The sequence below is a fragment of the Salmo salar genome, chromosome 11 (assembly GCF_965601325.2).
Source record: "Salmo salar chromosome 11, fSalSal1, whole genome shotgun sequence".
Lineage (NCBI taxonomy): Eukaryota > Metazoa > Chordata > Actinopteri > Salmoniformes > Salmonidae > Salmo > Salmo salar.
In genome coordinates, this window is record NC_138301.1 from 99,098,473 (window position 1) to 99,116,552 (window position 18,080).

General features: G+C 43.4%; 1 protein-coding gene across 2 annotated transcripts in view; it reads left to right on the forward strand.

The window, feature by feature from the left end:
• Window positions 1–8,904: 8,904 nt before the first annotated feature.
• Window positions 8,905–18,080, forward strand: part of LOC106563245 (colorectal mutant cancer protein) — a 122,325-nt gene continuing 113,149 nt past the window's right edge. Inside the window, exons 1-3 of one of the 2 annotated variants that reach the window (XM_014128653.3) lie at window positions 8,905–9,247; window positions 10,805–11,049; window positions 11,693–11,928. In XM_014128653.3, the coding sequence (XP_013984128.3) occupies window positions 9,132–9,247; window positions 10,805–11,049; window positions 11,693–11,928 (597 nt within the window). In that variant the 5' untranslated portion in view covers window positions 8,905–9,131. The remainder of the gene's footprint in view (window positions 9,248–10,804; window positions 11,050–11,692; window positions 11,929–18,080) is intronic. The other variant, XM_014128654.3, reaches the window with a different exon arrangement.

Here is an 18,080-nt window from a genome sequence, read left to right on the forward strand (position 1 = left end):
CCTGTGGACGTCGGGCCCTCATACCACCCTCATGGAGTCTGTTTCTGACCGTTTGAGCAGACACATGCACATTTGTGGCCTGCTGGAGGTCATTTTGCAGGGCTCTGGCAGTGCTTCTCCTGCTCCTCCTTGCACAAAGGCGGAGGTAGCGGTCCTGCTGCTGGGTTGTTGCCCTCCTACGGCCTCCTCCACGTCTCCTGATGTACTGGCCTGTCTCCTGGTAGCGCCTCCATGCTCTGGACACTACGCTGACAGACACAGCAAACCTTCTTGCCACAGCTCGCATTGATGTGCCATCCTGGATGAGCTGCACTACCTGAGCCACTTGTGTGGGTTGTAGACTCTGTCTCATGCTACCACTAGAGTGAAAGCACCGCCAGCATTCAAAAGTGACCAAAACATCAGCCAGGAAGCATAGGAACTGAGAAGTGGTCTGTGGTCCCCACCTGCAAAACCAGTCCTTTATTGGGGGTGTCTTGCTAATTGCCTATAATTTCCACCTGTTGTCTATTCCATTTGCACAACAGCATGTGAAATTTATTGTCAATCAGTGTTGCTTTCTAAGTGGACAGTTTGATTTCACAGAAGTGTGATTGACTTGGAGTTACATTGTGTTGTTTAAGTGTTCCCTTTATTTTTCTGAGCAGTGTATATATATATTTGCAAAAAGTATATGGGTGATTGGAAGTGATGCAGACAATTACATTGATGGAAGCTACAATATATCTGTAATATTAAAGCTGATCTACCCCCTAAATAAATAAATTATAATAATAATAATCCAGATCGTGTACTGTCATTCCAGGTTCAGTGTTTGACTTGACTTAGTTAGCTGAAATTGACTAACTAGCTAGGTAGCAAGTGACAATAACCTTATCCAGCCTGCATAGCAACCATTTTCTTTGTAATGGATGACCAGTCCTTTTGCATAGCAATGATACAAATATAATTAAGGACTGGGTCACGTCTGTAGCAACATGACCAAAATAACCAGATTCATGGCTGGACAATATCTTCTGGCAGAAAAATGAAATTGTATGAATGTACTTATCAAAATAAAAATGTTAATGAAAATATTTTATTAATTGTTATTTTAACAGTTTTATTAATGCAATAAGGCACACGGTGTAGTGCTGTATCATACAGTCACATGTAAATGGGTTAAACACCATTTACCTGGCTGTATTCATGATACACCACTGCCTCTTGTGCCTTATTGCTTTCATGTGGCTCTTTCGTTGTACAATGTTGACAGCTTCATTTAACACATTGTATTGATAAGATGGTCAAACTCTACTTAATAGCTACAATCACCAACACAGGATAAACTTTAGCCCTCATTCTGGCCTTGACCAAACCAGTAAGTTGCCCCTCACTAGCTGTACTTCTCAACATGGCTGGACTTATAGTGGTCATCTCCCCTTTTAATGGTCTTATGCTCATCCTTGAAAAATGCCATTAGGTCTGAAACAGACACCAAGGTCGACATACTGTGCAAACAATTCTCTAGGCTCAGTAAAACAAAAAAAGTATCTACTGCTCTGCTAACTAGCTAGCTAGCTAAAGTGTAGTCAGTGGCTAGCAAAGACAGAGAGAAAACGGGGACAGAAGAAGTTCAACACTTTATTTAATTAATTTCAACACTTTATTCAATTCATTAAAATACAGCACATGGATTCCACATGGATTAGGGCACTGAAGGTCTGTGATCTCGCTGGTGAATGTTAGCTAACAGTGTCGGCTAGAGATGACGTGCAGGAGCTTCCTGCAGGAATTCGTAGTCTTGCATGAGGTTCTCTGCTAATTCGCATTTCACAGTGAATTGAGGCGAATATATTGGTAAAACTCACCTTGTCCCGAGAAATAATTAAATGGTTATCAAAACGTCACGCCATGTTAAGCTCACACTAAACACATACTTAATTTGAAGTGGTTCTAAAATATCCTATGGAAAAAATGAATAGTGGATAAATGATTGGAACCATTTCTGTGTTTGACTGCTAGGTTTTAATGTTTGCTTCCTCGACGCTTCTTCTTCTGTGGGGTTTATTGGCGGTTGGCATCAAATGTTATGGGGCATTACGGCCACCTACTGTACTGGAGTGTACGCCAGCGACAGGGAAGGACTAAATCCCACCTGTCAGCCCCTTTTCTCTTAAAAAATATAACACAATTTTTTGACTGTATCTAACAATGTTCTACTCACTATGCTCTTTAAACTCAATTCCTGTGTCCCCTTCTCCCTCATACTGGATCTCAGTATCTCTTTCCCCATCATACTGCCCACACTGTATTAGCACATGCTCCACTGTCACTGTGAGCATGAATTTGGAGTACCTCATATACTGTAGCTAAATGCTTACAGACTCATCAACATAGCACGAGTCAGAGCATATACTCTAACTTTAAATCAAATCAAATGTATTTATAAAGCCCTTCTTACATCAGCTGATATCTCAAAGTGCTGTACAGAAACCCAGCATAAAACCCCAAACAGCAAGCAATGCAGGTGTAGAAGCACAGTGGCTAGGAAAAACTCCCTAGAAAGGCCAGAACCTAGGAAGAAACCTAGAGAGGAACCAGGCTATGAAGGGTGGCTAAACCTCTTCTGGCTGTGCTGGGTGGAGATTATAACAGAACATGGCCAAGATGTTCAAATGTTCATAGATGACCAGCAGGGTCAAATAATAATAATCACAGTGGTTGTTGAGGGTGCAACAGGTCAGCACCTCAGGAGTAAATATCAGTTGGCTTTTCATAGCCGATCATTCAGAGTATCTCTACCGCTCCTGCTGTCTCTAGAGAGTTGAAAACAGCAGGTCTGGGACAAGTTTACTTTACTCTTTTTGGAACTTCCTCCACCCACTGCAAGGCCAACAGTACAGCCATCAGCTCTGCTGTGTATACAGCCAGGTGGCCTGTAAAACATTTCCTTACTGCGACCCAACTTTCCTGTACAACAAAGGCTGACCCAGTCCGACCTGTCCTTGGATCTTTTGATCCATCTGTATATATTGGTATAAAATCCATATATACTGTATCCAGTTGTCTTTTAAATAACTTGGATGGACCAACCCCCTCCCTGTCTTTCTGTACTCTCTCCAACACTTGTAAATCAACTACTGGAGGTGGGAGTAGCCATGGTGGACTCACAGGGATAGGTACCGTGGGGCTAAAGTCCATGCCATACAATCTCATCTGCCTCGCCTGGTTATCACCCACCCATCTAAAACTTTTATTCTGTCCATGTTCATGTTCCCAACATGCCTGTAGCAACCCTTTTGTGGGGTTCAAACACCCCATGCCCCTTTAAGTTAACCCACTAGTTCATTGTCAGCTTTTGCCTTCTTATATGTAATAGCATCTCCCCCATCTCCACCTGTAGAGGTGACACTAGAGGCCCCACTACATATTCTACTACCTTGTGCCTATATGACATCAAGCCTTTCCAGTGATATCCTGGCTGCTGAACCATACACTATACATCCATAGTCTATTACAGGTTGGATCAAAGCAACATACATGGTCCTCAGTGAGGAACGCCCAGCCCCCCACTCTGTCCCTGTCAGAGAGTGCCACATTTAGAACTTTTTTACATTTTCCCACCACTCTCTACATGTGTTCTGCCCAGGTCAACTTAGTATCAAAGTACACCACAAGAAACATGAAGGACCCCACCCTCTCCAAATGTCTCCTATGCAACCTCAGGCATATTTCATCTCCCACCTCCCACCTAAAAAACACTGAGTTTCTCTACAGAAAACCTGAATCCCCACTTCAATGCCCACCGCTCTACCTCGATCGTTTCATATACCTTCCTGACTTTGTATGGTACATTTATTTGCCTCTTCCATTAGGCCCCATCATCTGCAAATAAAGACCTACCAATATCCGTCCGTACCTGAGAGTAAACATCATTGATCATGATTGAGAACAAAAGAGGACAAATCACACACCCCTGCGGTGTACCATTATCCACCAAGTAACTGCCTGACAGAGACTTCCCCACCCTCACCTGGATAGATCTTCCAAACAGGAAGTCCTTTATCCAATTGTACATTCTTCCTCCTACCTCCAAAACATTAAGCTTGTTTAGCAACCCCCTCCTTCCACATCATATCGTACTCCTTTTTGACTAATACCATATAGGTCAGGGATCATCAACTAGATTCAGCATGGGACAATTTTTCATTGAGCGGGTGGTCGGGGGTTGGAACATAACAATTTGTTGACCGCTTTAGTTCTAGTTCCCCATCAACCACTAAATTACTACAAGGGCGAGTAGAACATTCAGTAAAGTTTTTCATAATTACTGTAGGTGGGTGCTTACATTCATCATATTTCACACATGTACAAGTATGTATTATACACGTTTCAAAATTCATTTTTTGCTTATCCCACTCCCCCTGAGACACCCTCAGAGAGTGGGGTCACGGCCAGGGTTCAGCCATTATTTGAGTGTCAATCGCATAGCAATGATCGGAGAGACCATGTGATGAGTGATAATGGCGCCAGAGGGGATGGCTGTCATTTTACGGGCTCCTAACCAACTGTGCTATTTTGTTTGTTTTTTCGCATTGTTTGTAACTCATTTTGTACATAATGTCTCTTATGACCGAAAAGAGCTTCTGGACATCAGAACAGAGATTACTCACCTCGAACTAGAAAAATATTTTTTCTTTAATGAGTCCGACTGCTTTGTCGAGACAAGGCCCAAATCCCAGTCATCTGCGTGAAGAAAAGACAAGAATTTGTAAGAATTTGCCGACGAGTAGGTAAACCATCACGACCCTCTGTATTATTGGCCAATATGCAATCATTGGAAAACAAACTGGACGATCTACGATTAAGACTATCCTACCAACGGGACATTAAAAACTGTAATATCTTATGTTTCACCGAACCGTGGCTAAACGACGACACAGATAATATAAAGCTGTCTGGCTTCTCCATGCATCGGCAGGACAGTGCAGCTACGTCTGGTAAGACGAGGGGCGGGGGTGTATGTCTATTTGTCAATAACTGCTGGTGGCGATGTATAATATTAAAGAAGTCTCAAGATATTGCTCACCTGAGGTAAAATACCTCATGATAAGCTGTAGACCACACTATCTACCAAGGGAGTTCTTATCTATATGAAGGCCAGCAGTTGCCTCTTCACAGTTGACACTGAGACTGGTGTTTTGTGGGTACTATTTAATGAAGCTGCCAGTTGAGGACTTGTGAGGCATCTGTTTCTCAAACAAGACACTCTAATGTACTTGTCCTCTTGCTCAGTTGTGCATCGGGGCCTCCCACTCCTCCTTCTATTCTGGTTAGAGCCAGTTTGCGCTGTTCTGTGAAGGGAGTAGCACACAGCGTTGTACGAGATCTTCAGTTTCTTGGCAATTTCTCGCATGGAATAGCCTTCATTTCTCAGAACAAGAATAGGCTGACGAGTTTCAGAAGAAAGTCTCTGTTTCTGGCCATTTTGAGCCTGTAATCGAACCCACAAATGCTGATGCTCCAGATACTCAACTAGTCTAAAGAAGGCCGTTTTATTGCTTCTTTAATCAGCATAACAGTTTTCAGCTGTGCTAACATAATTGCAAAAGGGTTTTTACAAAAAAGAAGCAAAAATTGAAATCTAATTATACAAAAAAGTGGCTTTAGCAGCAGATACATAGGAAGAGAAGATAGAGAGGAGGGAGTGAAAGGATGATAACTTCCGGAGGACCTTTCCTCCATTTTCGTTTAGCTGCCTGCAGCCCTGTTCCGTAAGCTCACCATGAGACACTCAGCCATGGAGAAGGAGGGGGAGGTCCGAGCCGGCCGGGAGGAAAGGGGACAGTGCGAATCATAGGATGTGGAAAGGGAGGCGAGTAGGGTTGAAGAGGCAGAATCAGGAGACAGGAGGGAGAAGGACATAGCAGAAGGGAGATATGATAGGATAGAAGAGGAGAAAGCAGTGGGAGAGCGAGAGCGAAGATTGATACTGCGCATGACCATCTGGGTAGGGGCTGAGTGGGTAGGGTTGGAGGAGAGAGAGACAGAAAAGTAAACAAAGTAGTGATCAGAGACCTGGAAGGAGGTTGCACTGTGATTAGTAGGCGAACGGCCTCTAGTAAAGATGCGGTCGAGCGTATTGCCTGCCTTGTGAGTGGGAGGGGACTGGGAAATGGTGAGGTCAAAAGAGTCAAGGAGGGGAAAGAAAGAGGCAGAAAGAAATTAATTGAAGGCAGATATCGGGAGGTTGAAGTCGCCCAGTACAAAGAGCAGTGAACCATCATCAGGAAATGAGCTTATCAAGTTGTCAAGCTCGTTGAGAAACTCTAAGGGCACCCAGTGGGTGATAGATGAAAACAATGTTCATCTTGAGTGGACAAGTGACAGTATGGATTTCAAATGAGGAGATGGACAGGTGAGTGAGGGAGAAAAGAGTGGACCTGTGCCACCACTGCGACGACCAGATGCTATTGGACTATGAGATAACACGTAGTCAGATGAAGAGAGAGCAGCTGGAGTAGCAGTGTTCTCTTGGGTGATCCATGTCTCCATCAGGGCCAAAATGTCTCGGGACTGAAGGGCAGCATCGGCTGAGATGAAGTTGGTGTTCTTGACTGCAGATCGGCAGTTCCAAATGCTGCTGGAGACCAAGCCTTGCTTGAAATAGAAGGTAAAACTTTACAAATGTTGTTTATGTTTTGTTCGCTGGAGACATTTATAACTAATAGCACCGTCCTCTCTTTCCGCAGATCAACTCGGCAGAACCGTCTTAGTTTTGGCAACGAGACCACCGCTAAGAAAACAGGGGAGACTGAAGCACTAACCGTAATTGCTAATTGCCTAGCAGAGGGGAAGAGTACACTTCCCACTACTAATTGCCTAGGAGAGAAGAAGCCACTCCCCCTCCAATACAGCCGCTGATTACGAAAACAACAACAGTAACAAATTGCCCTGCCCCCTAATCCTGGTTGATGTGTCAACTGCAGGTTATGAGCTCTCAGCAGTTCACACACCAAGTAGGCTACTGGGAAGACAGACAGTACCTAAAGTAGATAGCCCTAGCAAGCAAAAAGACAGTACTAGACAACAACAAATTAAGACAAAAATTATACTAACAGTATCACTCCTGGAGATATCAGGAGTCCTCTGGCTATAGACCGAAGCACCTCCTCTTTGAAGAAACTTGAGCAATCAAACATCTCCAATCCAAAGTTAAATCTAGAATTGGCTTCCTATTTCGCAACAAAGCATCCTTCACTCATGCTGCCAAACATACCCTCGTAAAACTGACCATACTACCGATCCTCGACTTCGGCGATGTCATTTACAAAATAGCCTCCAATACCCTACTCAATAAACTGGATGCAGTCTATCACAGTGCCATCCGTTTTGTCACCAAAGCCCCATATACTATCCACCACTGCGACCTGTACGCTCTCGTTGGCTGGCCCTCGCTTCATACTCGTTGCCAAACCCACTGGCTCCAGGTCATCTACAAGACCCTGCTAGGTAAAGTCCCCCCTTATCTCAGCTCACTGGTCACCATAGCAGCACCCATCTGTAGCACGCGCTCCAGCAGGTATATCTCTGGTCACCCCCAAAGCCAATTCCTCCTTTGGCCGTCTCTCCTTCCAGTTCTCTGCTGCCAATGACTGGAACGAACTACAAAATTCTCTGAAACTGGAAACACATCTCCCTCACTAGCTTTAAGCACCAACTGTCAGAGCAGCTCACAGATCACTGCACCTGTACATAGCCCATCTATAATTTAGCCCAAACAACTACCACTTCCCCTACTGTATTTATTTATTTTGCTCCTTTGCACCCCATTATTTATATTTCTACTTTGCACTTTCTTCCACTACAAATCTACCATTCCAGTGTTTTACTTGCTATATTGTATTTACTTTGCCACCATGGCCTTTTTTGCCTTTACCTCCCTTATCTCATCTCGTTTGCTCACATTGTATATAGACTTATTTTTCTACTGTATTATTGACTGTATGTTTGTTTTACTCCATGTGTAACTCTGTGTTGTTGTATGTGTCGAACTGCTTTGCTTTATCTTGGCCAGGTCGCAATTGTAAATGAGAACTTGTTCTCAACTTGCCTTACCTGGTTAAATAAAGGTGAAATAAAGAAATACAATTTATTTAAAAATTTGATGTAGACATAATCTGAGTCACAGCACCAATGTAGGAGGTGGAAGGGGTGAAAGCAGAGGTGGTTCGGTGAACTATAGTCAGGGGACCTTGTGTGACATTTCGACCTGAAGGCACCTAGGAGTCAGCTCAGTTGGCTAATGCAAAGTCACGAGTCAAGCAGACAACCAGGTTCACTATCTGGTCAGTTACAGCAGTTAAACCAAGGAGCTGAGCAAAGGCAGAGTAGAGTACAAGAGGGGAAAAAGATCCATCCACAAACTACATTTGTTTAGAGTCCAGATTTTAGACATGATGAAGTCTCCTGTTCTTTGCGGGGAAAGATGGTTTCAAAGAGATAGCCAGGCCGACATCATAGCCTACATCTATTATATTTATGTTATCTTGAATTCTATGGACAGTTTGCTGTACCACATGGATCATTAGGCAAATGTATTCTGTAAATAGCTCACAGCTATTACATACTGGTCTATGACCTAGCTAGGACTATATTACTTCAGGTATTCATGTTTCATCAATGAAATGCTTTGATACTTTGCAACAACATACATGTGGTAACTTTATTGAGAGTCCTCTTGTTTAAATTATAAACAGTTATCAATAGTTTTGATATTTGAACTATCAAATGTGTAATCCTTGTGCATAGTTCAAATGCTGCACAGGGCAATATCCTACAAAGTGCATTGCAATGCTCTGCTAGACTGCCGAAAGACCAACCCACTCCGCCTCACCAACAGTTTACCCAAAAGCATTTTAACGCCCTCGCTGACCCCCAACAGATATCGAGCTTAACTTTTACGGCACATGCTGCACGCTTCTTTTCGCAGAAGTGACCTAAACCCAAGTTTACATTTGATTCTATTCCACCCAGTGTCGGGTATTAGCCTACACTTACGGGAAGTGTGATGAAGGAGCAGTTACTTTGTTGAGATTGGATACTAGACGCGGTAGTAGCCAAGTTACAGTATTTATTGAGGGAAGCTCATGGCGGCTGTGAGTGTGAGTAGCGGTAGTAGTGACACATCTAGCACCGGCGAAGAGGAGAGGATGAGGCGGTTGTTTCTGACTTGCGACGGCGACGGTGATGGATACATCAACAGGTAGGCTATTTATTAACTACAAGGTGGATTTAGAATTCAATGTTACATATTGTCCATACATCTAACGTTAGCTACGAGCTGGAAATATTACAATTTATTTAGCTGCGATTCTTTGCTTTAGTTTTGTAATATAAACGAATTTCATTTTCCGGTGAGTTCAGTAGCGAACTATTTCTCAGATTTTGTTTTGACCGCTTCGAAACCATACCTCGGTATTCCAAATATGCTCAGGCTCGACAACTGGCAAAGGCAACCTACAAAACATCTGCATCCCATGGCGTTGGCTTGAGGTTTTGAAAGTTCGCTAGCTACTCAAATTTCCGTTTGACGATGGAAATGTTGCAACAGTGATCTAGCTAGATGAAACTAGACCCCCAGACAGTAGACCACTGACTAGCTCCAGAATATAATAAACTGTTGACCAATAACATACTGTTCTTCTTATTATGTGACCAACAATACATTAATAATTACCATCCAGTTTTTAGCTTGTTACAAGAAAATGTATCGATGGTCATGTTCTAATAGTTTATGTACTACTTTCCCGCGACCCCATGTTTATTGACGAGGCCTTAGCCTACATAGTGTAAATAAACACCAACCCTCCAACGCCGATCACAGCAACTGGTTTTGATGCAGCACCCAGAGACACATCAAGATGGCATGAGCCAGTCAAGATCACAGAGAAGACTCCTGAGCACAGGGAACTGAAATGGAACATTTGCCCATACCTCGGGATAAGAATCTAGGCCTATTCCTGTCCTAACATAGTCTTGTGAGTGTGAGTTATGTTGGCAGTAAGTTATTAAGTTACAGCTTACACAGCGATATGAGTTATAATCACAGTGGTGGTCTCTAATTATACGATGTTTATGAACTCTGAAGTGTTAATTGTTCTTGTTAGTAAATAAAGTAGGCCTGCTGAAGGCTATACATAAGCAGAGTGAGCAGTGAGGAAAATTAAAACATGCAGGAGAGGAGCGAGAGCTTAAGAGTATTGGCACTTTTGACTCAACTCAAACACATCTGTTCTTCTGTTTTTACAGAGAAACCCATAGTTTGCTTAGCCACTTGAGATACTATTTGTGGCCTAGAATGCACTGTATAAAATGGATTGGTTGCCTCTGTAAGGCATTAAAGGTGACAAATTGAACCATGCATACCAACCCTTAGACACGAAACTGATGAATAAGATATCCATTGTGCTAAATAACTACAGCTTGAAGGGCATACAGGGATCAAATCCCGTGTCTAGGGGAATATATGTTGCCTGAACCGAATTGTGTGCTTTTCAACTTCATCTAAGAAACATATTTACCCCCTCTAAACCTTTCCTAATATTACTTTTCACTTCTTTGAGAAGTGAAGCACATTTCTCAGGCTGGTGCCCTGGTTAATGTACCAGAAATTCAGGTTAGTGCTGCCACTCTTCAGACAATTGAAAACCATTCTCTTCCTCTCTCTCCCTCTCCCTCTCCTTTTCCCTCTGCCTTTCTTTCCTTCTCCATCTTATGTCCTTCTCTCCCTTTCTTTTTCCATCTCCCTCTCTCCTGTTAGGAATGACCTGCTGATGGTGTGCAGACAGCTAAACATGGAGGAGTCTGTGGCAGAGATCATGGGCCAGCTGGGAGCGGATGAGCGAGGCAAGATCTCCTTCGAGGACTTCACCCGCTGCCGCATGCAGCTGGTCAACGAGATCCGCAAGGAAGAGGGCGAGCTCTCCCAACGCTCTCAGGACTCTGAAACTAGGAAGCTCAGGGAACACATCGCCTCTTGGCCAATCAGCAGCGAGAACAGCCTGGGTGAGTTTGGAGATAGCCAATCACGATTAGGCACAATTGTAAACGGTATTGTTGAACAAGAGACGGCAACTAATCACAGCTGCCTACAAGCATAAAACCAACTAAGAACAGGCAACACCAAACAACTAAACCTAACATCCAACAACTAACCACAAACTACCACTTACTCTTATACCACAGTCATTAACCATAAACAACTGACACCAAACCTCTAACAACCACAACATAACCTGCATGACTGAGGCTAGGGTTTTTAGCTTTGTTGCTAGCCTAAACCTTCAGTGACCTTTGTTTTAATTGTTCCTGGAACATCAGCGAGTCCTCATTTATTGTGTAATGAAATGAGAGCATAATGACCAGGAATGTTTACCTCAAGCCCATTCACGGACATGGGCCATTTATAGTGACTAATTCAATCAGCGTAACTCGACCCACTTTACATGTGCATGAAACCACTTCAAAAGTAATCCAGAGAACAAAAAATGTAAATCTACTTGCACAGGGAAGCAATAAGGCATGCAAAAAAATATGTAGACTGAGGTTCTCTTGAATCAGATCTGGTTGGGAGTGTAAACCCTTCACAGTGCTTATTAGTTATGAGTTACTACCTGTTTAGTTTTGATTTATAACATGTGTCCCCTAGGGGCCCTGTCAGGGGCCAGAGAGAGCTGGGAGTACGACTCTGGGGCCAGGGACCTCCAGAGTCCAGACATCCAGCCTCGGCAAACACAGACCCAGCAGCAGCCAGCCATCCTCCAGAAGGTCCTGGAACCGCCTGGGACTGTCCTAGAACAGCAGGCTGCTCTTCATATGCTCCTGTCCCAGACCAGCGCCCGCTGTGCCCCCCTGGGGGGAAATTACCTGGAGCTGGCCAACACAGTGAGTATGCCTCTGGTGATGCTGGTGGTAGTATTGCATTGTATTGATTCCTGGTATGTTCCTTTAGAATTTTCTTGTAAGCCACCCAATGAGCAAATTAGGCCTAGTTGTTTCTAGTCCCTAGCCATTCACCGGCCCAGTACAAATTGGCTGCCAGTGCCACCCACCATTTGGTAAACACTGATATAGGACATAACGGTAAGATCAGGGAGTATCAGCTGACTACTTAGCCTCTGAGTTATGAGATCTTTATTACGGCCAATGATGAAGGAATGAGTGTGTAATGAATGGTGGTCTGAAGAAATTGGAATTCCAGAACAGACAACAGTGTTTATGTAAGCTGTCATGGCACCTCCAACCCTCATACTCCGTGTAGTAGGTAACACACAGAACCCTGAGAAGGGTTGTCATGCTGTGTGAATGTTGAACCATTGAAAATAAATATAATCTCCTTCTGGGGAGGGACTGTAGCTGTAAAAAAGGGGGGAATGAATTGAGGGTAGGTGTAGTAAGCCTGGTAATGCTCTAGAGGGCAGTGCTGTTTATGATAACGCAATTTTCTCACATTCTCCTCTCCTGTTTATAGTAGCCACCGGCCTGTATGGCTTGACATCATGGTACCCCCTGTTTATGATTAGGGGAGGTTAATTCTAGAGCTGTGCATAAGACTGGGCAACGTAGCCATTCATCTATAATGAGGATTTCTCAATTCCAGAAGTGAATTTAATTTAAGTTTACTTCCTGAATTGATTAAGTTGAAATTATATGTATTCTAACTGTGACACCATCCCTGTGTCTTTACTCTTCAGCAAGATAACTTGTCAATCCCACAGAACTCTTATGACTATAGAAACACAGTGGTGTATCGCAATACATTTTCTGCTTGGTCCGGGTAGGGATTCCAACTCTCCCTAAGTGTTGATCGGGGCTCTCCTTGTCAGCTTTGAGGAGTATCATCATAAAGGTATCAGCATAATCTCCATCACCTTCCCTGAGCAGTGCTCACACCATCACACCCCTTCATTAATGCATCCATATTTATTATGAATCATATGGGGCAGTCTCATGAGCTGCCATGTCCCCTTCCTATATCAACTTTCAGGGCTGGGCGCCCTTATGGACCCACATAAATCATTTAGTGGTTTGTTACTGAGATTAACATCACGACACTGTCTCTGTGTAGATTAGCACAGGCACCGGAGAGAATGGGAGGTTGAACGTTATCAGTTGTCAGTGACAGAGCGTGATGTTTGTGTCTGTAGTCACTAGTCACCCCCCCACATGCAATTAGGAGCCCCACTTTACGGGCTTGTCCTGCCGCCACTGCTATATACAGCCGTTTCGATTACAGCCCTAATGGAACATCTGGTTGCTGACACAGGGAGGATGTGTAACTATCAATGCTTTGGTTGTCTGTAGGTCGACCTGGGACTTTATGGACGTGTTCGTGTCATGTTTTTGGATGTTTTCAGACTAGGGAGAACGTACAGAATGGATGCTATGTAGTCAATGATTTTTTTTTCATGCCAGGGTTAGTCCTTTTTTATATGTTTATGAAAGGCCTACATGTAAAAGGTCTAAACGTGTGATTTAGGATAAGTCTTAACTTCCTTCATGCACTCACATAGACCATGTGACTTGTTAGTATGTGGAGGCCTTGTATTACGTTCTGTTGTTAAAGGCCATTTATTAATATTAAGAGATGGTTTTATACATCAGCTGATGAGTCCACACTCCTGTGTGAATAGAAGTGCGTGTGTGAGAGTGAGTGAATGTTTATGTGCATCAGTCAGCGTCATGTATAGCAGAGAATACATTGCCTTCCCTGGTTGAATAGAATCCCATGCCCCCTCACCCAACACTCATTACCCAACTTCGTCTCCCTCTACACTTAGCAAACAACATTGTGTTTTGAGGGAAATAATGTGTCCGTCATTATCTCCCTGAGAAGAAACTTAGAGTTCATTCACACTCCTATTCATTAGCTGGTATTTTATTGGCTAGTTAGGGGGGATTAAGGGAATGCTGTTACCCTGTTGGCTGTAGCCAGCATCCAACAAGGGCTGTAAAGGCAGGTTAACACTGTCAATGGAATCATTGGACACATGCAGCGGACGTAAACAGATTAAACAATGAGGATGGTATATCACTGTCAATGGGAATTTCGGACCATATTGAACTGAAACCTAAACTTTTCAAATCCCTTTTTTATTCGGACAGCTCTGTGCACTTTGACCCCAAAAAGAGGACTCTTTCTGAAGAGTCTCAGACCCTGTTTGAGTACTTGCACCCTTCTTTCTTTCCTTGTGGTAGTCTGTTGGGGTTTGGAGAGGTGAAAACACCTGTTGCTGTCATCAATCCAACCCTTGTGACAGTTTCACTTATTTTGCTATTATTCCAACCACGTCTGTGTCTCTGTGATAACTGCAAGGGAGGAAGGAAAGGAGAATTTGTAGCCCTAAGTATTGGGACAGGGCCCTGGTTTGATTCATGATTACTCGTTGCAGTTGTCTTTAGCCTGAGAGCTGAGCTTCTTTCGGGCCTAGCTGCCTCATAGGTTAAACAAAGAAATCCCACGCTACACCATTCTTGAGTACACTGTGTGGCCTTGTAATATATTTTCTAGCCCTTCGGTAAATACTTTACTGTGGTGGGTTGTCTCAGTTGAGCACATCTTGGTATTCCTCTCCCTTTTTTGCGGAAGTACATATGTACTGGAACACTCAAGTGTTGTTGCCTTTCAGCCAAGCTCTTTCCATCACCCCTCCTGATTGTATAAAGGTTGGCTGTGAGGGTACTCTAGATTGAAAACCTGGCCAATATGCTGAGCCCAGCGCACACAGGCCCATCTCGTTAGTGTTGGGACGCATGCCTCCTCTCTCCCTCATTCTCTCTCTCTCTCATACACCATCTAATCATCCCTAACATACATGTTCCCCGGGATTGCAGGCATGATTCATGCCTGTAACACACACGACATGCTCACATGGATACACACGTGTGCGCACACACAGTTAAGTGCCATCTCATCAGCGCTGCTGGGATACACTCGCTGATCACACCCATGATTCATGCCTCACACACACAAACACACATACAGTTTAGTGCCATCTCATTATTGGGCTCATTAGCCGTTGACCCACCAATCACTCAGCCCAGCAGGCCCACTGCATTCAGCAACTTTTATGCTAGTTGATTGTCGATTTCGAAACGCTCAAGTAGTTCACTCTATCTTCATGCAACCTGAGATTGGCCTTGAAAATCAAGATTCCTTGAGTCAAATGGTTGTGACACTTGATTATTGCAAAGTGAGATAAATGTTGTCTATTTAACGGTTTCTTGAAAACAGTGGTTGCTACCTGAGACGGCATGGGGTTTCAATCTCATAGTGGGTAATGCTTTAATACGTGATTCAATATTAACTCCACAAACACTGAAACAGGGTTGTAAAGAGATGTTTTGCTCTGTAATGCTGTCCGCCCATCACACACACACACACACACACACACACACACACACACACACACACACACACACACACACACACACACACACACACACACACACACACACACACACTCACACTTGTTCCTCCACCATTACATAAAATCCCATCCTCCTTGAATACTGTATACTGGCAGCGGCAGCACTAGTATATAACCTCCCATTCATGAGAAGGCCACTGTCATTTATTAATTCCATTCATGTGCAGCATGCTCTAGTACCTTACAACCTGATGTATGGTAAGCTAAAGCCACAGGTTGCAACCATGCAGGCTGAAATAGGATATCCATAGTCAGATCTCTCTTTACACTAGTGTTTTGGAAGACACTTCTGTCTGATCTAAATTCCATGCCACTTACAGTGGCTTGCGAAAGTATTCATCCCCCTTGGCATTTTTCCTATTTTGTTGTTTATATATATATATATCTCATGTGACACTTAGATTGCACACAGGCGGACTTTATTTAACTAATTATGTGACTTCTGAAGGTAATTGGTTGCACCAGATCTTATTTAGGTGCTTCATAGCAAAGGGGGTGAATACATATGCATGCACCACTTTTCAGTTTGTAATTCTTTTAAACAAGTTATTTTTTTCACTTCACCAATTTGGACTATTTTGTGTATGTCCATGACATGAAATCCAAATAAAAACCTATTTAAATTACCGGTTGTAATGCAACAAAATAGGAAAAATGCCAAGGGGGATGTACAGTATATAGACCTGTTTAAACAGCCTCTACAGTGAGGGAAAAAAGTATTTGATCCCCTGCTGATTTTGTACGTTTGCCCACTGACAAAGAAATGATCAGTCTATAATTTTAATGGTAGGTTTATTTGAACAGTGAGAGACAGAATAACAACAAAAGAATCCAGAAAGACGCATGTCAAAAATGTTATAAATCGATTTGCATTTTAATGAGGGAAATAAGTATTTGACCCCCTCTCAATCAGAAAGATTTCTGGCTCCCAGGTGTCTTTTATACAGGTAACGAGCTGAGATTAGGAGCACACTTAAAGGGAGTGCTCCTAATCTCAGTTTATTACCTGTATAAAAGACACCTGTCCACAGAAGCAATCAATCAATCAGATTCCAAACTCTCCACCATGGCCAAGACCAAAGAGCTCTCCAAGGATGTCAGGGACAAGATTGTAGACCTACACAAGGCTGGAATGGCCTACAAGAGCATCGCCAAGCAGCTTGGTGAGAAGGTGACAACAGTTGGTGCGATTATTCGCAAATGGAAGAAACACAAAAGAACTGTCGATCTCCCTCGGCCTGGTGCTCCATGCAAGATCTCACCTCGTGGAGTTGCAATGATCATGAGAACGGTGAGGAATCAGCCCAGAACTACACAGGAGGATCTTGTCAATGATCTCAAGGCAGCTGGGACCATAGTCACCAAGAAAACAATTGGTAACACACTACGCTGTGAAGGACTGAAATCCTGCAGCGCCCGCAAGGTCCCCCTGCTCAAGAAAGCACAAAGACATGCCCGTCTGAAGTTTGTCAATGAACATCTGAATGATTCAGAGGACAACTGTGTAAAAGTGTTGTGGTCAGATGAGACCAAAATGGAGCTCTTTGGCATCAACTCAACTCGTCGTGTTTGGAGGAGGAGGAATGCTGCCTATGACCCCAAGAACACCATCCCCACCGTCAAACATGGAGGTGGAAACATTATCCTTTGGGGGTGTTTTTCTGCTAAGGGGACAGGACAATTTCACCGCATCAAAGGGACGATGGACGGGGCCATGTACCGTCAAAAATGGGTCGTGGATGGGTATTCCAGCATGACAATGACATTTACATTTACGTCATTTAGCAGACGCTCTTATCCAGAGCGACTTAAAACATACGGCCAAGGCAACAAATGAGTGGCTCAAGAAGAAGCACATTAAGGTCCTGGAGTAGCCTAGCCAGTCTCCAGACCTTAATCCCATAGAAAATCTGTGGAGGGAGCTGAAGGTTCGAGTTGCCACACGTCAGCCTCGAAACCTTAATGACTTGGAGAAGATCTGCAAAGAGGAGTGGGACAAAATCCCTCCTGAGATGTGTGTAAACCTGGTGGCCAACTACAAGAAACGTCTGACCTCTGTGATTGCCAACAAGGGTTTTGCCACCAAGTACTAAGTCATGTTTTGCAGAGGGGTCAAATACTTATTTCCCTCATTAAAATGCAAATAATTTTATAACATTTTTGACATGCGTTTTTCTGGAATTTTTTGTTGTTATTCTGTCTCTCACTGTTCAAATAAACCTACCATTAAAATTATAGACTGATCATTTCTTTGTCAGTGGGCAAACGTACATAATCAGCAGGGGATCAAATACTTTTTTCCCTCACTGTATATGGCAGTTTCTCTTAAGGGTCATACATGTGTAATATTCCCACTGGTGTGGATGGTAAGGTTTTGTCCATTGCGGAAGTGCCGAGCTTGCTGTATCTTTCTCACTACTGGTCTCCATCTGGTGTCTCAGTATGAAATCCTCCTATGATATGACACCAGGGCCTCAGCCAAGCCTCAAAATGGAGCCAAGTAATCCTAATACATTAATATACAGTTACTAATGTATAGTTTCTAGACATCCAAGACAGCATAAAGACATTAATATACAGTACCAGTCAAAAGTTTGTACACACCTA